Source organism: Mus caroli, chromosome 16, assembly GCF_900094665.2.
Source record: "Mus caroli chromosome 16, CAROLI_EIJ_v1.1, whole genome shotgun sequence".
NCBI classification, from domain to species: Eukaryota; Metazoa; Chordata; class Mammalia; order Rodentia; family Muridae; genus Mus; species Mus caroli.
This window is the reverse complement of record NC_034585.1, coordinates 91,404,326-91,426,111: the sequence shown is the minus strand read 5'-3', so window position 1 is coordinate 91,426,111 and position 21,786 is coordinate 91,404,326. Positions and strand designations below refer to the sequence as shown.

Below are 21,786 nucleotides of genomic sequence, written 5' to 3'. Positions count from 1 at the left end.
CAGAACTGTTCTGGATTTAGAGATAGGACAAAAGTATAAGGGGGACCACAGCCTGGAAAAAACCATTGTAGATACATACACTAACAGATATTCTATATAGTGTATTTCTGCCTGATAGATATTATGAATACTTTGTAAAGAACACCTAGTAAACTGATAATTATAATTTCATAATTTCAATTTTGTAATTATATAACATAATCAGTTATTACATAATTGATAATTATTTTACATATATTTACTATCATTCCAAATATATTTTAGAAGTCAGGGCTGGAAAGGCAAATAAGTTGTTCAGAATACTAGATGTTCTTGCAGAGGACCCAGGCTCAGTGCTCAACACCCACATGGTGGTCTACCACTGCCTATAACTCCAGTTCTGGGGAATCTGACATGCTCTTTTAGCCTCTAGGGACACTACACATGTGGCATACATATGTACATGCAGGCAAATGCTCATACACATGAAGTAGAATGAATAAACCTAAAAGTTCTACAAATCCAAAACTCAAAGTCAGTACAATTAAAGAATGAGTAAAAAATTTGTGTGGCACTCCTCGAATAAGACACAAAAATAATGAATAAACATTAAAAACCATAATTTTGCCTAGCTAACATGAAGCCCTAGATTCAACCCATACTATAAAACAAAATATAAAAACAAAGCAACCATAACCAATCAGTTCACCAAACTACCAAAAACGTCCCTACACTATTTCTGGCAGAAATGGACAACATGCACCTAAACTTAAGGAAGCATGAGACCAACCTGATAAAAAATGTCCTTCAAGATTATCTCAGTCAAAATACTGAGTCAAAATAGTCTAGGTTCTTGGTAGTTAAAGAGACATAGATTTAATGCTGATGGATTGGGGAATTAAAAAACAAAACAAAACAACAAAAACCCACCACATTTCAAAATTCTTTTTTCATCACTGAAAGTAGAAATTCCAAGGGCACTGTGTCGGGTTACTAACCAGCACACCTGAGAAATTTGTCTGCGAGCCTCTTCCAGCTGTAAAATCTTGAGCTGGCATGAGGAAGTAAGGATTCAGGAACACGGATGCAGAGATTTAGGAACCCAGATGCAGAGATTCAGGGGCCCGGATGCAGAGATTCAGGGGCCTGGATGCAACAAGTAAAATGTGTACGAAAAAGAGCATTTCTCTCAGTCTCTGTCTTTTTTTTTTTTTTTTTTTATTGTGAATGGTCCCTTGTGAGCCATCTCTACAAATACTGAGGGGAAAATAGACAAAGCAGCTTTGGGGTATGCAAAATTCTTGTTTGTGGCTTTGGGGAGGAGCACACACGTCTTAAACTGCAGTCATGGAATCTCTCAGTGTTTACCATGAGCTCTCAATCTCATCATCCTCTCTTCCCAGAAGAGCACAAAGAAAGGGCTGTCACCTTGCTCATATTCGTTTGTGTCCCTTGGAAACTGTTTTCCTAGCGCAAGGCTTTTGGTGACAATGCTGACAAACAGTGCTTTCTCTCTCCTGAGCGTAAACAGTGAACTTGGCAGAGGATTATCATGTGTATGTACCACACCCTTTCCTGTTTTGTCTCCCTGCAGACGGAACTCCCAAAATCATTTCTGCCTTTAGCGAGAAAGTGGTGAGCCCGGCAGAGCCAGTGTCCCTCGTGTGCAATGTGAAGGGTACACCCTTGCCCACGGTCACCTGGACCCTGGACGATGACCCCATCCTCAAGGGCAGCGGCCACCGCATCAGCCAAATGATCACGTCCGAGGGGAACGTGGTCAGCTACCTGAATATCTCCAGCTCCCAGGTCCGGGATGGGGGTGTCTACCGCTGCACTGCCAACAACTCGGCTGGAGTCGTCCTGTACCAGGCTCGAATAAACGTAAGAGGTGCTTGTCAAATCAGCTCCTCGAACAAACACACACAAATCATTGTAGCGGGATGGGTGCTGCATGCTCTGGGCTGAGCCTTGCAATGCGCAAAGGAGGAGCTGTTCCTCCCTCTCCCTGCCCTCTCCTTCCTACTCAGGAATGGCGCTGATCGGCGGTGTTGAAAATGGCATTTTGGTCTCTGTAGTCAGCTTGTCTACTTTCTGTCCTCTTACATCTATCCACTGAAACTCTTCTTTCCTGGTTTATGCTCTGCATGCCCTTTCCTCTCCCCGTTTCTCCTTTCTCATGACATCCATGGTAAGCCTTCACATCCATGGTACCTAACTCAAGTCCATAGCGCACAGCCGCATAACCTGCATCTTCATCATCCACCAGACAGAGTCAATCAGTTACTCTTAGCCTTTTCACCAGAAGACCATAGTGGTACAGAGTAGACTAGTTACTTTTTGTTTTTTAATTAGTGACGCTGTCTTTTATCTTGTAATTCAAAGTATTTTCATAGACGTAGCTGGTGATGAGAGAGTTTAACATTCATTGACTCATTTAAGAGTAGTAAGAAAAATAAAACTTTTTCTTCATAGTAGAATATGCCAAATGCCAAGAAACTCAAACAAACAAACAAACAAAAGGTGTGCTTACATAAAAATAATTTATTTTCACCAAAGGAAAGGTGTACCCATTTCTTTCCATGAGATGTACCCTTAAATTATTTTCAAGAGCTTTCTTGTGTCTCTACAGGGCCTGCAAGCATCAGACCAATGAAAAACATCACTGCGATAGCGGGGCGTGACACGTACATCCACTGCCGCGTAATTGGCTATCCATATTACTCCATCAAGTGGTACAAGAACGCTAACCTGCTTCCTTTCAACCACCGCCAGGTGGCGTTTGAGAACAATGGGACTCTGAAACTCTCTGATGTGCAGAAAGAAGTTGACGAGGGAGAGTACACATGTAATGTGCTGGTACAGCCACAGCTCTCCACCAGCCAGAGTGTCCACGTGACAGTGAAAGGTAATCCTGCCCCCCTATTTGCCCCACCCCGCTGCTTTCCAAGCCTGGCTTTTAAGATGGGACCATCACAGAACTTGGGTAGAGTTGGGTAGACATGAACACAGAGATGGAGAAGGTACTAAATGTTGTCTATAAAATCCTGGGTCCTCAGAGGACTTGAACTTGATAACATTTTCTCTGAAGGTTGGAGTGTTCAGAAGGTACATTGTTGGCTTGGCTATCTGCTTTTCTATCAGATTGTTTTAGAACGTACACCGTTCTTCCTCCGAACACCCCATCAGTGAGCTCTTTAGATCCCAAGAGGAAAAGATTTTTGATGGTAGACAAGGACTTCAGGTCCAAGTTCTCATCTTGAGTGGACAGAAGAGCTATGGCTAACAGCTCCCCAGTCTTTCTGACTAAGTTAGCTGTTGCCTCATGTCATATGCAATCCTGGCTTCCATCTGCCAGGATAATCTCTGAGGTTTTGGCAATACAACCTCAAAGTCCTTTGTCCACAGCAAGCAATGAATTGTTGGGTCCACCAAGGACACACAGCAGATGCTTTGAACAGCCAATTTTTTTCCTCTCAAGTCAGTTTTCTCAGTGAAGGATAAAATGAAGGTTTTGCTTCAATGTAATATACTTTACATGCAATACAACATAAAGAAGGTCCTGACGTGTTTTAAAACAGCTTGCAGATGGTGTGAAGTACCCTCCAGGCTGAGCTGCCTCTCTAAGCTGTCAAGACTTCTCCCAGTGTGCTAGGAATTATCTTTTAGCACCTCGGTAGCAAAGCTGTGTACATTTCACATGGATCTCTCCGATCTCCTTTACCTCAAAACATATCAGATTTTATTCTAAGAAACATCTAAAAATTCTTGCATTCATGCCAAATGTTCCTTCGTTGTGAAGGAAGTCATGTGGTCTATTAGATACTTGTATGTAGGCACTTTTAATCTTTCTCAAGTTGTTCCATACTTTAATTATCCTGAAATGATTATAAATCTTTGATTAAAACCTTGATGAATGTAAGGTCCTCTTCTGGTACAGCTCCACCATTTACAAAGTGTCAGTGTCCTGCTAGGCACCAGCCCTGAGTCCTGGATGTGATAGTGAATGAGAATGTGGGCTTTCCTTTGAGCTCTCCTTCTCATCAGGAGAGACAGAATCAAATGAGATGCATACATCATCCCCTAGACACCTGAGCATGTGATGACTGCCCAGAAAAGTAAGTCACGGCAGTATCATAAGGGCATGTTGCCATGGAGGCTTGGAAGCCACATCACTGAATGTTTTTACTTTGCCGTTATAGGATGCACCATACCTTTAGATGAGTGCTTTACCTATACAACATCTTTTGATTGGCTGATCATTTGCAGATGACTGGCTCACTGAGATGTGAGGCTCTCTTGGATATTAAAACAATTTGCTGCACATTGAAACATCATATAATTAGTATCACATGGTCTCCTGGGCACTGGAACTTGAGTTTTGTTATTGGTAGAATCATCAACTGTGATTCTAGGAGTTGACAACATCCCACCTCTCTCTTCCAACAGAGTCTGCCAGACACACAGTTCTGCATGGCTATCACTTTAGGGAGCCATCATGGGTAGAAAAAGTAGGGATTTCTTGAGCAAAGCGCTGGCGGCTGGAACTCCCACAGCTTTGGTGTTCTCCCTGGGTATGACTGTCTTCTCACACTGTTTGGGACTCTGGCCATTTTTCCAACAATCAACAACATTGATTCCAAACAATCAAACAAAACCAACTTAGATCCAGAAACAAAGCCTTCAGGGCACATGGTAGGGACCCCTCGGTGACACTGTTTCGTCTCAGTGTCACAGGTGTTGTTGATGCTGAGGCCCCATTGTCTCATCCACCACACTAATGGCAATAGTGCAAATAGGGCAGAGAGACAGGAAGCTAACATCTCACCACTATAATGAAGGAGGCTGTTTTCTTGTGAACACCCTCAGGTGTGCACAGGCATCCCCAGAAATCTGTAAGTTATATTTGAAAATGCTTAAAATGTAGTTAGCTGCTAACTATGGTTAAGTTCTAATGATTGATCTAATGATTGATCATTATGAAGTTTAGGTCTAATCTTCTCATTGGTCTTTGATTGCCACTAAGGTTTTTTTTTTCAAGAGCACCGGATAGAAACATGACCATTTAGATATAAATGGATATAAATATTTTAATACTAAATTTCAGATACACAAATTTAAACAAAGGCCAATTGAATGAATAACTTTTGGTCTTAACGTTTTCTGAGCCAACATAAATTGACCTGCTAATATTGATCATGTTAATTGTCATAAGCCATCTCAAAATATCTTAGGCCCCAAAGAATAATATAACAGGTCTTGTAACCAAAATGTGTGATTTCAGAAAAGAATTGAACTAAGTAATCTTGACAAGACAAGCCATCCCTCATGCAGGCTGACAAACTAATTGGCCCCTTGGTCAGACTCGTGTGAAGATGTGTCTGTCAACCATCTGAGGCCAAGATCAGACAATGACCTTGACATTTAAATTGGCCTTTTTAAGTACTCTACATCATTGTGTTCACCTTAACCTTCTTAGGGAAACTACAGGATCCCAAATTAAAACGTTATACACTTATACTCAATATTTATAGTTGGAGACTCTGAAAGTGTTAAATTAAGGAGTGGAAGCGTGGAGGCAAGGATGGAAGGCAAGTCTGCAGAAAACCCATCTAGATCCTGGGTCCTGATTCCAGTTCTCGGTCTGTTGTTCCTCCATGGACCTCACTGCACTTGGATCCAGCTTCCTCAGAGCAGACTTTCCTCAAGACTAGAGACTTGATATCTATGGACTTTTGAGCTCAACAACAGCAATAACAAAAAATAGCTCTTTCCTGACTATTCTCTGTAGGTGACTTCTGAGGAGGGCGTTTTGCAGGGTATCCGAAGCCATGAGGCTTCCTCAGGGGCCACTAGAAAAAATCCTCAATAGACCATACCCTTCCACCCAACCTAAAGAGCTGAGGAGAAGCTTGAGTTTCCAAGATAGAAAACAAATGCAGGAGGCATGAACAAATGCAGCAGGCTTGATCAAATGCAGCAGGTGTGAACAAATGCAACAGGTGTGAACAAATCTATCAGGCATGAACAAATGCAGCAGGTGTTGTAAGATCCTGAGAGGGACAGACAGGGACTTCAGAACGTTTGTTTATGTCACTCAGGAAGAGCTTCCCAATAAGAACAGCCCTTTCACAGGGCAATCTGTTAGAAAATAAACTGCACTCCATGGTAAAGGATCTTCCACATAAGAAATCAACACTGAGTGTAGTGAGAACCCGACTAGGCAATACAAGCCAAATAGAAATCATGCTTCAGGACGATGGGGGTGGGCGGGGCAAAGCACTATAATCAACCACAGCTATGCAAACAGTCAGACACCTCTCAGATGTGTGTTGTGCCAAAACCAAACTGTGTTTGACACATAGCAACAGGAACATGCCAGCCACCATCCCTGGCCTGTCTCTGATGAATGAATGCCTTCCAGAAGGCAGATGAAGTCACCAAACAGACCCCACAGTGTGAGAATAGCATGCTCCTCTAACAACTGAGTTAGAAAACTTGTGTTTACCGGTAAGCTAAGGCTATAGAACATGCTGGAAATTTGTGGATTCTGTTGGTGATGATCTAGATCCCTTTCTGTTGCTGTGATAAAACACTGATCAAAAGCAACTCAGGGGAGGAAAGGCTTCATTCGACTTCTACTTTCAGGTCATAGCCCAGTGTTGAGAGAACTCAGGGCAGAAACTCAAGACATGAAGACCCTGGAAGTATGCTACTCAAAGACTGTTGCTTAGCTAGCTTTCTCATACAGCCCTGGACCACCCATCTATGGTGCCACTAACAGTGGGATTAATCTATACCAATTAATGATCAAAATAATACCCACAGGCAAATATGATCTGGGCAATTGAATTGAAGCTAACTAGGACAGATGGATAGTAGAAACAAATTATTCCTGTACATGTCACTGCAGACATTGACATCTCTGGCTTCAAAAAATGCTGAATAGTGTTGTACATAGCTTGTACTTGATTTTTCCATTTTATCCAGGTCATTCACAACTTCACACAGGCTAGAATAGCTGTGAATGAAAGCACCACCTGTGCACAATCATAAACCTACTTAAAACATTATAAGAAGATTTTTTAAAAACATATTTTGGTGCTTGATTGTGTAGTTATGAAGTGGGGAATTTAAGGATGACAGTGTTGTGTGTTGTGTTGCAATGTTCAAAGGTTTGGATATACCTAGTAGACAAAATGTTAGACACTGAAATAGGAAATGGAAGGCTAGGTGGATAGAGCAACCTTGTATATGCCTATGTAGAACTTGACATAAAAGAGAAACTTTCTGGAAAGTGATATGATAGCTAAGTGCTTTCTCTGTTTTGTTGGTTGGTTGGTTGGTTGGTTGGTTGGTTGGTTGGTTGGTTTTTATTTCATTCAAAGTATATACCTTAGCAAGATGTTTGTAGCCTTTATTGATTGAAGGTTACTGTGGCATTTCTTGTTTGAGGTGACTTCTAGTTGCTCATATAGGTAACAATTATACATTATTCAGAATTTTAGCTTTGCCTTTGGGTCTGCAAATGCCCAGCCAAATCAACTTCTGCATATTTAAATTTGCATTTTAAGCATTGTGAAATGTAATATACAAATTACATGAGATTGTTGTCTGTGAAGACATTTTAAAAACGGACCACCTTTACTCCCTTCAGCTATGAGATTTAAGCTTAAGAGTCAGCTGAGTTGATCCAAAAGATGAGTGTTTGCTTTGATGAACACAGCCCTGCTGTCATATTTACCTAAACCAGCCCTGTTACCATCCACATGAGTCTCAGACAGTGCTTTATTGAATTATTTCAGAAGAGTAAATCTGTAGCTTCATAAGCTTCTGTCCCGGACTGGGGAGATGGCTTCCCTTGCAAGCACAAGGACTCAAGTTTGGACCCTCGGGACCTATACTTTAAAAATAAGGTGTCCTGTAAGGTCAATACCTCTCTTGCAGTAGTAGACTTTTCCAACAGTTCACTACTGTTGACCTGACAAGCTCAGGATAGACCAAATGCTAGTATGGAGTGGGAAGTGGGGAGCAGAGACCCATCCGTAGCTGAGGGGCTATTGGCAATTGATACCTGCTGGGAGAGGGAGAATCCGTTTGCTTTAAGATTGTAGTCTCTGGTGAGTTTACCATGTTCCAATGGAAGACCACACATCCAAGAATATATGGGCAACATAGATTGGGCTTACTGGATATTTTTTTAAAAGAGAAGACAACATTGGGTGTTTAGGGACAAGTGGTGGGTCAGCACGAGTTAGGGGATGGGTGAATGTGATCAAAACACACTGTACAATTTCCAGGAGAACTAATAAAAACAATCAGGTATGTAAAAAAAGCATGCTGCTATCTTCAAATAGGAAAGAAAGAGACAGGACAATACATGGTACTCACCAGCCATTTATCCTAGCCTGCTTGTCTAGATCTAGGGTAATGAGAGACCCTGTCACAAAATAAAACACTGTGAATAGCACCTCAGAGAAGATAGCCATGGTTATCATCTGTCCATATATTATATGGACACACATGAATATAGACATATATACAAACACACACGTAGACATGTGCACACAAACACACAGAAATATAGACATATACACAGTCATATATATATAAATACATACAAACACACAGAGACACATACAGATACAGACACAGACATACAAATAAATACATACAAACATACAAAGGCACACAGACAGACACACATAAACACGTATACACAAACCACACAAACAGACAGAGACATACACAAACACACACACACACACACACACACACACACATCCATTTCCTTAGGAACTAGGGTTTGACCCATTCAATTCCTTTAATACTGCTACAAATAATAAAAGCAAACCATTTTTATCTTGTTTCAAGGATACTCATCCAAGATATTGAATATCTAGCCATATATGTAATTGTACACATGCATGTTGTATGCTTGTATACATGTGTGTGCATATATGTATGTATGTATGCATGTGTATTTAGAGGATATAAAGGGGAAAGAATATTTTTCACTATATTTTTTTCATAATAATAGTTATGACCATTGAGCTTATTTTGTTGTATATGTCTGGTTACTTGGGAAGAAAAAAATCCCTCAATAACTGATTCAAACAGCCTATCAATTACTGATCTTGGTCAGATCTAAGTAGTTTTGAAATATGTTCAACACTTAGTGGTGATGTTGTGTTAGCTTCCATTGCCTGGGCAGAAGGAAAGATCAAGACTCTCTTTTGTCTTGTGCAGTTTTATATGTAGCACATCTCAAATCATTTTCTTCTCCTGAGTTGGTGCCTTCCTGGACTTAAGCGCTTGCCTGACTGGGTGTTCTAATTGCTGTAGACCAACAGTGCCAAGAAAGTTAATTGCCTGCTAGATTTAAAAAAAAATGTCACCTTCTATTTATATTGATAAAAAGCTTCATAGTTTACAAAACACTTTCCTATGTGTCATCTTAATTAATGCTCACAGTGACTCTGTCATGGAGTTGAAACGTACATAATCAGAGGACTAGAAGAAAGGAAAGGCGTGTAGTCAAGACTGCCGATGCCAGCACAACCCATGGTGGGTCTTCTTGTAGTCACTCATGCTGAGTGGGGAGTCAGGATTGGAGGAGCAGTGAGTCAAAGGGCCTGTGAAGGAGCTACCAGAAAAGCCAAGAATGTTGCTCTCTAAAAACATAGAACTTTAAATCCTGGCACATAGGAGGCTGTGGCAGGAAGTTGGGGTGTGAGTCAAAAGTGAGCCTGGGTGAAAGCAAGCTAGGGCCTAATCTGAGATGACAAGAGAGAGAAAATTAAACTGGAGACATAACTAATAAATAGGTCAGCACATAATAACATTTATTGTGCAAGCATGAGGACCTGAGCTTGAATCCCTGGCACCCATGGAAGTATCTAGGCATAGGAGCACATACCAGTAATTTAGTCAGTCCTAGCATTGTAGGGTAGAAACAGGATGATCACTGGGACTTGCTGCCTGTCCACATAGCTCCGTGTTTGCCAAGAGACCTTGCCTCAAGGGGATAAAATATTAAATGATAAAGTAAGACACTTGACATATTCTGGCTTCCTCATGCACACACATGTGCACATATACCATATAGACATCTCTCTCTCTCTCTCTCTCTCTCTCTCACACACACACACACACACACACACACACACACACCTCACTTTCACTACCAACAGTACCAAGCCTGGTATGGTAGTAAATTCTTATCATTGCAACACTTAGGAGACAGGAGCATTATGATATGGATAAAGGGCCGGGCGAAGTGGCGCACACCTTTAATCCCAGCACTCGGGAGGCAGAGGCAGGTGGATTTCTGAGTTCGAGGCCAGCCTGGTCTACAGAGTGAGCTGCAGGACAGCCAGGGCTATTTAGAGAAACCCTGTCTCAAAAAACCAAAAAACCAACCAACCAAACAAAAAGAGATATGGATAAAGGTCAAGGCTAGTCTGGGCTGTAAAACAAGACTGTTTAAAAGCAAACTAGTGCAGAGTGTGAATCTTCACACTTCCACCTCTTGGTAAGCAGCTAGGATGTTACCTTCTAATGGTGACATTCTTCAGGACCTCCTGGCAACTGTGGTCATGTGTCCTGGGCCCACAGAAATACCCTTGGCAAGTGGTCCTCAAGATCTCTAACAGTTGCTAATTTGCTGGCCCACCCTGAACACCATCAACTGCCACAAGTATCCAGACTCTGGCTCTTTTGGCCTGAAACTCTTCTCTTGAAGGCCGCCACCACTTTCTGCAATTTGCGAACAAACAAATTCTCTTGTTTCTAGAGAGATTCATTGTATCTTTAACAGAAAGCCCAGCATTTCCAGGTTATTTTATGCTTTCAATCTTGTCTGCAGAGGTCATTTGTGTGTAACCAAAGAATAATATCTGTTACGTGTTTTCATTGATTTCCCAACAGCAACTTAGGGAATGTATAGTTTCTATTATAACCAATAGAGAAGAAACAGTGAGAGGCAGCAACATGCAGGTTACATATTCAATACATGACCTGTGGTAATTCAGTGTCACAAGCAGGGATTTACATTTGCCTTTAAGTCAGCACTATGGTGGGGTCTGAGAAGGCTGGTGGGGTTGTCAAGATTCTGTTCTCTAACTCCACAGGGAAAGGTTTCTGTCCAGTGTGTTGGAGTGAATGGTTGCAGTTCCTCAGCTCCTGTGGAGGTCTTCTCAGAGCACAGGCACCGACCTGTTCTGCTCAGTGCAGATTGTTGAAGCCATGCTCAGAACGCAGCTCATATTTCTCCCTTAGCATGGCCTCCTCCTAAAGGCGGTTTTCCTGGTGATTCTCCTCCTCTAGTCTAGAAGAGAAAGCAGGGAACATTCAAGGGAGCACATGATTGAATGTTTCATTAAAATCATCTCTAGGCACTTTTCCTTAGACAGAGGCAAAGGAGACAACATATACTGTTCACTGTGGAGTCAGAACACACAGGTCTTCAGTTCAGTGGAAAGTTTTTGATGTAGGAGAAATGTGTTTCAGTATTTGGTATGCTCGCTGAACATAAGAACTTTTAAGGAAACAGTGATGAGAAAGAAAGAAATTAAATGAGTAAAATTATGTTTTCCTTGTAAAAGTCAAAATTAATTTCTGCAAATATGTACACAGGCACATGTATACACATGCCTACATTCATGTGTTCACATACACTCTGGAACACATTCATATAGTAGTGATCATCATGCTCAGGTTAGGATATACTATTTATTTGTTTTTTGAAGATTTATTTTACTCTAAATTGTGTGTTTGTGTGTGCATGCCTCTGTGTGTGCGTGTGCCTGTGTGTATATGTGCATTTGCATTTGAGTATAAGTACCAGCTAAGTCTAATTCCCCTGGAGCTGGGGTTACAGGCAATTGTGAACCATCTGACATAGGTAATAAGAACTGAACTCAAGTCCTTCGCAAGAGCAATAGGTCCGTTTAGCCACTGAGCCACCACTCTAGCCCCTAATAATGGTATTTTAAATTAAAATTAAAAACTTTCAATTATTCAAAATCATACGCTATGTACATAGAATTAATATAAAATATAAATCCCAGCACTTGGGAGGCAGAGGCAGGCAGATTTCTGAGTTCAAGGCCAGCCTGATCTACAGAGTGAGTTCCAGGACAGCCAGAGCTATACAGAGAAACCCTGTCTCGAAAAACCAGAAGAAAATAAATAAATAAATAAATATCCAAATGTATGTTCAATGAAATCATGTTGGGTTATGTACACATATGGGCTAGTAATATTTATATCACTTTAGTTGTAAATATGAAGATCTATTAATGTGCTAATAAAACTCATGTGGTAAAATATACCACTAGGCATATGTACATTTCACTCATATGTCAATATACATAAGTACTACATCTAATATGTGCTTATCTACATACACTAAGATATCATAATAGGCTCTTTGGGATGCTAATGAAGTTGGTATTGATGTAGTTCAGCCTCTCTTGCTGCAGGTTGCACCCTGGCATTTCTAGGCTTTGCCTGCAGGGCCTTCCTTTTGGCTCCTTGCACTTCAAGTCCTAGCTCTCTTTCTACATGGCTGTGCACATGTATAATAATGCTTCCCTATGCTGGGTATAACCTCCCGTTCTCCCAGAACCAATTTTTCTGTTCAGGGCAGCCATTGGCAGCTCTCCTTCTTGTCTATGGAAATCAACCAAATCTGTATGTGAATCAGGGAGCTTACATGTTCCTGAGATGCATTTCTGAGACACCATGTTGATCTGTGTTGTGCTTTGCAGAGCTTAGCAGCTATTTTTCTTTGTGGGGCCACTCAAAGAAACACAGCCCTCTGGGCACTGACTGATGTCTTGAAGCAATAGGAAAGAGTCATCGCCATCATGAAGACCAGGCCTCTTTGTTGGAAAGCATAACCAGCTATGGAGACATGGCTTGGGACTCATGAACAGAGTCCCTGACAATGCTACCCACTGGGATATTTGTTTGGTTTTGACAACTTTGTGTGTGGGCCACACTGTTGCCGTCTGTCCACACAAAGCCCCTCTCTTGTCTTCTCTTAACCTGTCTTTTAAAATTCCAATAACATTGCCATCTTACGGTTTTACTGCTGTGAACAGACACCATGACCAAGACAACTCTTATAAGGACAACATTTAATTGGGGCTGGCTTACAGGTTCAGAAGTTCAGTCCATTATCATCAAGGTGGAAACATGGCAGCATCCAGACAGGCATAGTGCAGGAGCTGAGAGTTCTACATCTTCATCTAAAGGCTGCTAGCAGAATACTGACTTCCAAGCAGCTAGTACGAGGGTTTTAAAGCCCATGCCCACAGTGACACACCTATTCCAACAAGGCTACACTCATTGGGCCAAGCATATACAAACCATCATAACTGATATCTCTCTGTCTCTCTCTCTCTCTGTCTCTCTCTCTCTGTGTCTCTCTCTCTCTCTCTCTCTCTCTCACACACACACACACTTAAACATGTTTAAATGTAGTAAATGTTTACTTTCAACAAAATTCTGTGCCTTTATTCATAGACAAACACATAAGAACACAGAGGCTAATCATGCCATCATGCTCCTAGCTCTTTGTCATACATGTTAGCATAGACATTCTGTAGATATATTTAGTATAGCATCTGTAGAAATTTATAGACAGAAATAGAATTCATAGGCAGCCCAGTTTAACTGGTTTTGACCGGTCTCCCAAATTTCTGTGTCAGTTTCTGTTGCCACCCACCATGTGTTTGAATGCCATCCCCCACATCTCATCCAGGACTGCCTTTCTGGTTGTTGATGACAGAGTGGCTGTAAATCCTGTACTTTTATTTGGTTTTCTCTTCCATTACCAAGGTTGACTATGAATATCTTCTATTTTCATAGTTTCACTGTGTGCTTATCTTGTGTGTGTGCATCAGAAGCCAATCTAGAGCCTGAGAGAAGCCTCAGTTAGTAAAGTCCTTGCTTTTCAAGCATGAGGGTTTGTTCTCCATTCCCCAAATCCAGAAAACAATAATAACAAAACCAGCCCAATCAGTAAGAGCTGGGTGTAGTCACAGGGGTTTGTCATCCTAGCTAGGGATTACAGATCCCTGAGAGCTCCATGGCCAGCCAGGCTAGCCTCACTGGGGAGCCCCAGACAAGTGAGAAACACTATCTCAAGGAACAAGGAATAACATCTGAAGTTGTCTGCCCTTCATACTTGCTGGCACAAAGTTGCACTAGGACCAACACACATGGAAAGCCCATCTAAACAAACATAAAATTCTTTCCAACTCATCACACAGGATTTTTTTTTAACCAGATTGCATTGAAATGCACAGAATTTCAAACCAGCTTAAAAATGACATCTTAGACCATGAGAGTGTGTGTCGTAAAGGGAGCAGAGTCACCATGGTGGGGAAGAAACCTAGCTCTTTTCTGTGATAGCATCACTGTTCTGATTCACCTACATAAACCTGCACCTTCACAATCGTAAGGGAAGCCACTGGATCCCCTTGGCACGGGGGAAAGAGAACACCACCATGTTTATTTGAAATATTACAGATAAAGGTGGTATTTCAGTTCTAACTGAACTAAGAGCTACTGTAAAAACAACCAAATAAACACAGTAGTACAGGTCATTTTTTTTTCTCTAAGGTAATGAGAAACAATCCCAGACACTTCAAAATTGTGTTCCTCTCCACAGCATCTCTCCTTTTCTGCTCCAGAGAAAGCTAGCAAGATATTGTTTGCTCAGGCATAGAAGGGCTAAATTGAAAAAGAGTTCGCCCACATGGCGATTGTTCTTCAGTAATAGCCCCAAAATAAGTAAAAGCAATGAAGATGGATCCACAGCAGCATCCACAGGCAGCATTAGGTTACTAATGAATCTATATGTTCACTTTCACACACTACATCCTCTTGCTGGCTGATTCTCCAGGAAGTTAGATTTCAAAGAGAGATGTTTCTCACTTGAGCAAAGGTTGCTCAAGTGAGAAACATGATTTAAATACGCCCCCAAATCGAACTTAATTAAGCCATGAATACCTTTGAGGAAAACAGGGATTGTTAAAACATCATATACTCTACATGGTTTGAACTTTTGGAAGTGTGCCAAGACACAACATTAAGGAAATCCTATAACTCAACCCCCAAGGGGCTTCACAACCATGCCCCAGGAGCTGTATCTCCTAGCTCCACAGCCATCCCCACAGCAGGCAGAACTGTGGGATGCCCTGCAAGCTCTCGCTGTCCTTGCTTTTTCTAGGTCATCATCTGAGTGTCATTTAATATAAGTTCATCGTGAAGCCCAAGGGCAACTCAGAGTGAGAGGCCGAACACAGGGCCAAGCTTCTGTCAGTGTGCTTCAGTCTGAGTTCTTCTGGCTGCAACGTTCTTCTTTTTTTGTTTGCCTCTCACATCCTAAATGCTAGCCTGGTGCCCTTGCTCCCGGAGCAAGGCAGACCCCACCCACAGCCTAATTCCCTGTGAGCCCACTTCAGCTGCTGGCCAGAGGTCAGGGGAGTGAATCCCATGTAGAAACTTATAGATGGCATGAATGCCCTAGCAACTTGAGCAAGACCATGTGTTGGTACCATTTCCCTCATGGCTGGGAAGAACCAAGAGTTAAATGCCCTAAGTGTCTATTCCTATTTATATCCTGACTATGACATCTCAGACATATGAACCTCATTCTCTATTTTAAGTCATTCTTGAGGACATTGGGGTGGTTCACGACTCAAGAGTCTAAACCCATGCCACTATCCTTAAGAATTTTCTTCCAAAAATCATTACGCAATTAAAACATATAAGATACTTATTTTACAAATAAGTAGGAAATTAAAAAGAAAGTTGATTTATTTCCTTTTTCTGGGTGATTCTACATAAACCACAAAATCACATCAGCCAACAGGATGTGTTCTACCAAAACTTTTAAACTGAAGGTTCCCATAGTGAGTAGAAGACACATCTGTATCCTATATGCCATGTTCTAATGAGTCGTATTCTACAGTTAGAGAGATTTAAAGCATGTCAAGTCTCTCTGTGAACAGCCTGGGGCTGGTGTACTTGGCTGCAAGCCCAGCAGGTCAGTAGCATCATGCTGTTCATTCTGTAGCTACAGTTGGCATGTGCATGGCCAGCGGCCAGTGAGATGTCTGGGCAATTCCTGACCAGGTCTCATGAGGGAATGGCCTTTCAGGCAGCATGTCATTAGGACTGAACTCTGATAGGCTGTTCACAGCAATGGCTTCCTTATACTGTACAGAATCTGAAGAGAGAGGTGACTTTGGAAGATACAGTTCTCCCAAAAGGAGACAGGATGTTAAAGAACATGGTAGGATGCTAAGGAAATAGCACAGTTGATAAAGTGATTGCTGCACAAAAATAGAAGTGAGTCCAGATTCTCAGAACTTAGCATAGAAGTAATCCCAGAACTGAGGAAGTAGAGACAGGAAGACCCCTGGGTCAGCCAGTCTGGATGACTTGGTGAGCTCCAGGTTTAATGATATACCCTGGCTCAAACAAACTAAAGTAGAGAATGATTGAAGAAGACACTTCTTCACACACATGTGCTTCTACCACTGCACGTATGTGCACACACAAACACATGCACACAGAGAAATACATACACACACACAAACACATGCATGCATAGAAATATATGCACACACACAGAAATACATGCACACACACACTAACTCATGCACACACACACACACACACACACACTAACACTAACACATCCACACACAGAAATAAACACCATGCACATATATGTCAGCCACAAAAAGAATGAAGAAAAAGTTTTGGAGAATGAGAAGAAATAACTTATTATAAAAAGCAGAGGAAGGAAATAGAAAGAGGAGAGCTAAGAGAGATGTCCATTTCTGTATCCTGGAAGATTTAAAAAGCAAAGGTCTTCGTGTACTCAGTTCAGATCTCAGCACCACAAAATGGTGAGTGTTAGGACCAGTTCCTGTAACCCTGTGTTTGGGGTGAAAATGGTAAGTCCTTGGTTTACTGAGATACCCTGTCTCAAAACTGATGTAGAGAAGCCATTGGCCCAAGGTTTCTCAATACCAATATCTGGCCTCTATACTTATTCACAAGGGTGAGTACACCCATTCTCCACATCACTCTCAAATTGTGGGATGAGATATTGCTAATTGCCTAAGATTGACCTATATGCAACACATAATATACCAGACTCCTTTTTAAACAGAATATAGTTTTAATTGTTGAGAGTAAAATGTAGAAATAGATCAAGCTGATTTAACGTTCCTAGGGTGAGTTTAGAAGGAAGAAGAGGAGAATCTGGCATTTGCGGTAGTGGAAGGCTCTCGGCCCCATAGAGAAAGGCCCCTGCCATCCTAAATACACAAAGCAGGTAATGGATGACATTTAGCAGTTATTTACATACTTCTTACGGAAAGGTTATGTCAAAACCCAGTGCATATCACACTCAGAATCCTCACTCCTGTAATATTGCCAGCTTTTCCTGTCAGCTGGATTCGGGAGCTTTGCCTCATTGAAGAGGATATTCAGAATGGATTGAATAGTCAGAATATCCTGATCATGTGGTTCAACATTTTTAAAAGTTGTGAATAGAAATGTGGTATTACTGTTGTTGTTGTTTGTTGTTGTTGCTTGTTGTTGTTGTTACTCCATTCAATTACAAGGGACACCTGAGCTTTATACCTCTGCATTGAGCCTCAGAGAGAATGTGCAACAGTTTGTCATCCAACATGGGACTCTAACTGAAGCAAGAGGCCACATCGGTGATGTAGGTAGTTATTTGATCCAGGTATTTAATCTGCTTTAAAAAGGAGGCCCATTCCAATGGGGCAGGTGATCAGCACAATGTCAGATGCAAACACGACTGTGATGCCTTTAAATGGAGTTTTGGGCAATTTTGATCCAGTATGCTGGGGACTGACTGAACCTCATCATGAGTAGCCAGTACTACTAACCACTGAGTCTCTAACTCTCCAGTTGTAGCATTGATTCTCAGTGTGTTGAACACCTGCCTCCTCAGCAGTGTGGCTTCAAGGCCATGCCTGTCATTACTTACAAAACTGTAGTGGTGTCCTTTGTAATTTCATTGCTTGACAAAATAAAGTATTGTGCATTTCTGGAAAGCATTCAGTGTTGGAGTGGGGTGGGCAGAGGGGGGTGTTGGATATCTTGGTTTACTCTTCTCCATCGTATTCCCTTGAGATAGGGTCTCCCGGAGCAGTGAGGTAGCCAGGAAACCCTGACAAGCCCCACTCTCTACGATTAGGAAATAGTCTGCACATGTCATTCTTCTGTATTAGAACTCTCCCAGTTTAAGGGATCATTGCTAGACTTTACAATTACTGACATCCTATATTCTAAACTTCTTTCATCATTAAATGGTTATGTAAAAATCCCTTCCTTGTGCTGGGGAGATGTCTTAGTAAACTTCTTAGCTTGCAACAACAAGGATATGAGTCCGATCCCAATATACACATGAAATAGACTGGGTATGGGGATACATGTTACTAATCCCAACATTGGAGAGTTGGAGATAGGCAGGTCCCTGGGCATCTCTAGCCAGCCAGCCTGGTATATTGGGTGAACTCCAACCAAATGGGACCCTGTCTCAAAAAAGACAAGATACTTCTGAGGAGCAACAGCCTAGATTGCTCTCCTGCCAGTGTGCACACATGCTCTCATAAGTGTATGCACACATCTCAAATACACACACACACCTCACACACACACACACACACACACACACACACACATATGTATAGGTATTTATGTATATTTTTCCTTTCTATGAAAACCCATAGGGAAATTTAATTCTTTCATTGTGTTTTTATTGTTGGTTTTTCTCCTTTTAAAGACACATGACCTGAATCAATGCTTAAAAACTCACTTAGATGCTACCTAGGGTTATTAAATCACTGGGCCAACTAATTAAGGATTCTGGCTTTGGTTGTCATTTTATACATAGTAGAATCAAGGCCCATAGACTGATTAAATGCAGATCTTAAGTAGCACAGCTGGGTGGGAAACTGCTCAGCCTAGTTCCAAAGCTCTTACCTTGGAGAACTGGTCTGCTATTCTGACAGCAAGCACCAAGGCAGCAGTCAGGTGCTGTGTTTGTCTAAGTATGATAATCACCAGGGTTCTGTGTGTAAGAAGGTAAGGATGAATAGTGTAATCCTTTATATCACAAAGCATTAAAAATCTGATAGTCACTGTGAATACTGTTTGCACATGTAGTAAACATTTATATCAGCTGGGGCAAGATGTGAAGAAATACAAGTGTCCTTGGCCTATCACTGTTTCCCCAGCTGGTTGCTGGTGTGCCCCATCACATCTCACTTGTCCCATTCTTCACCCTCCTGCCCTTAGCATCAGAGTCAGATCAGCTCTTTGTAAACCCAGAACTATGACCCTATATTGAGAGCTGTGATGCTTTGGGCATTGGCTGTGTACAGTGTTTGTTTCTAAATTTCTCTGGTTAAGATGAAACTCAAGCCTCCTCAAGACTACTCCTTCTAGCTCTGGGCTGTGTTTGCCATCCTGAGTTCTTTGGCAGCTGCTTCTGAGAGCATGTAGTAGCAACAGTAATAATGTCAAGTCTCCAAGTAGCCATGACCCTGCTGAGTTGCTATCTGCTGTCTGTGTCTTCATGAATACTGCACTTGGCAGAGGCCCATTCACTGTGGTTATTGCTGGGCTCAGTGCACACAACAGTGGCCAAGCACATACCAGGTGCTTGCTGAACACTTCATTAAGTGAATGAAGGATTGAGCACATGGTTCTGCGCTTAGTCTTCCTGGCTGTGTCTCTTACAACTCCCTCAAGTTGATAACAGAACTGATTCTGTAGTGGATTAATGACCCTATGGATTTCAGCTTGGTGCTTGATCCCCCTTCTGTCAGCTCATCTGGTATAATGTCTTTTTTACTACAAGTTGCTCTGAGCTTTGGAATCAAGTTTGCATCATATGTTATTTCCAAACTCTTGGATTTGAAAACATGTGGTTTTTTTTTTCTTTAAAAAAAAAAAAAAAAAAGGCCATGCCAAAAAAAAAAAAAAAACAATAATGCCTAGCAATATATGCTCCAACTTTAACCAGAAGGAAATGGTTTGAGCTCTCCTAAAAAGACAAACTCATTCCAAGTCGAAGTGCAAAGAAACACATTAGAGGCTCAGTTTCCCCATCTACAGTGAGGTCATGAATAACACCAACATGGACAGTACATTAATAACCTGCCCACTCCTAGGGTTCCAACTTGGCTTCTTTGTTTCTACTTTGACTAGTCTATGATGTAAAGTGTTACCAAGGTCATTGAAGAAGGACCCAAGGAAGCATGGTCTTAAGGCAGGAAGACAAAGAGCAGTTTATAGACTGGATTACATTATGAAAGAACCCTCTAAACTGTTTAGTCTGTGATTGGCCAGACTGACAGCTCTATTAGCAACACAGTCCAGCAACTCAGGCACCTTGGCATGGGTCCATCCATAAATTAACATGCTATCTACAGAACTTTCAAAGTTAAGGAGTGTGGATCACCCCAACTGCCTAAGGTAAGAAACTATAGTTTACAGTTGTTACTAGTTAGTCATGTGAACGTGCTGAGTGCTGACACTGGAAATGTACCAGACAGTACCAGCAGCAGTTGAGAGGAGAACAAGAGTGTCCATTGCACAACACATGTACAAATATTGGTGAATATGCCAAGCACAAAGCCCTCTCATGGTTTTCACACTGCAGCACGACTTAAATGTTGCCAGCCAAAAATAGTTTTACTGTTTAAAGTTGCATTGAATGAATTAGATTTGTTGAATGACAAATGAGCCATGCCTTGCGTTCAGCATGCTGAGGAAATCTGAGTGGCCAAGGTATCCTTGCCAGCCTTCGATAGCTCATATACTCCTGGGCTGTATTCATGGATCACTGCACACTCGTTGAGGGACTGGCTTAAGAAAAGGATACACAAGTAAAACGTCAAACATTCATTCTTACCTTTTCTCTGTTATCCTTTTCTTTCTAGTTCCACCTTTCATCCAACCTTTTGAGTTCCCAAGATTCTCCATCGGGCAGCGGGTTTTCATCCCATGTGTGGTGGTCTCAGGGGACTTACCCATCACCATCACCTGGCAGAAGGATGGCCGGCCAATTCCAGCAAGCCTCGGGGTAACCATTGACAACATTGACTTCACCAGCTCCCTGAGGATCTCCAACCTCTCCCTAATGCACAATGGGAATTACACCTGCATTGCGAGAAATGAGGCAGCAGCCGTGGAACACCAGAGTCAGCTGATTGTGAGAGGTGAGTGGAGAGATGTATCCCACGTGGCGGTGTTCAATGATGGTGCGTGGCTTGAAATTCCGAGAAAAGAATCAGGGACAGAAATTCACTATTCCCCCACTTAAAAAGAATCACAGCTATAGAAGAATGCTTATTCCTCTAAACTCTGAAACAAACTTATGTTTGTCTAATCTCAATATGTCCAACATATTAGATATATTTGCTTAGAAATATACAAGGGAAGCCTGGGGTCCGGTGAAACAGGTCTTCTGCTGAACATGTAAGTTTCTAAGGAGAAAAGTTTTGTTAGCCTTGATTTTCTTATATTTCTTTCGTATAAAGATCTTAGTCATGTATTTTAATCATTTGGACTGTTGACTGTTGAACATTTATTGGGTTGGATTCGTGACCCAGCAGTTAGGAGTATGTACTGTGCTTGTAGAAGACTGAGTTCTGTGACCAGCATTGGTTCAGTAGCTCACAACCACAACTGTAACTCCAGCTCCAGAAGATTGAGGCCTCTGAGAGCACCTGCACT

The 21,786-nt window shown here is 41.7% G+C and overlaps 1 protein-coding gene across 2 annotated transcripts in view; it reads left to right on the top strand.

Annotated features, from left to right (window-relative positions):
• Positions 1 to 21,786, top strand: part of Dscam (DS cell adhesion molecule) — a 577,624-nt gene that overhangs the window by 338,555 nt on the left and 217,283 nt on the right. For both annotated transcript variants that reach the window (XM_021184771.2, XM_029470764.1), the window contains exons 7-9: positions 1,574 to 1,870; positions 2,612 to 2,887; positions 20,991 to 21,269. In XM_021184771.2, coding sequence (XP_021040430.1) covers positions 1,574 to 1,870; positions 2,612 to 2,887; positions 20,991 to 21,269 — 852 coding nt within the window. The remainder of the gene's footprint in view (positions 1 to 1,573; positions 1,871 to 2,611; positions 2,888 to 20,990; positions 21,270 to 21,786) is intronic.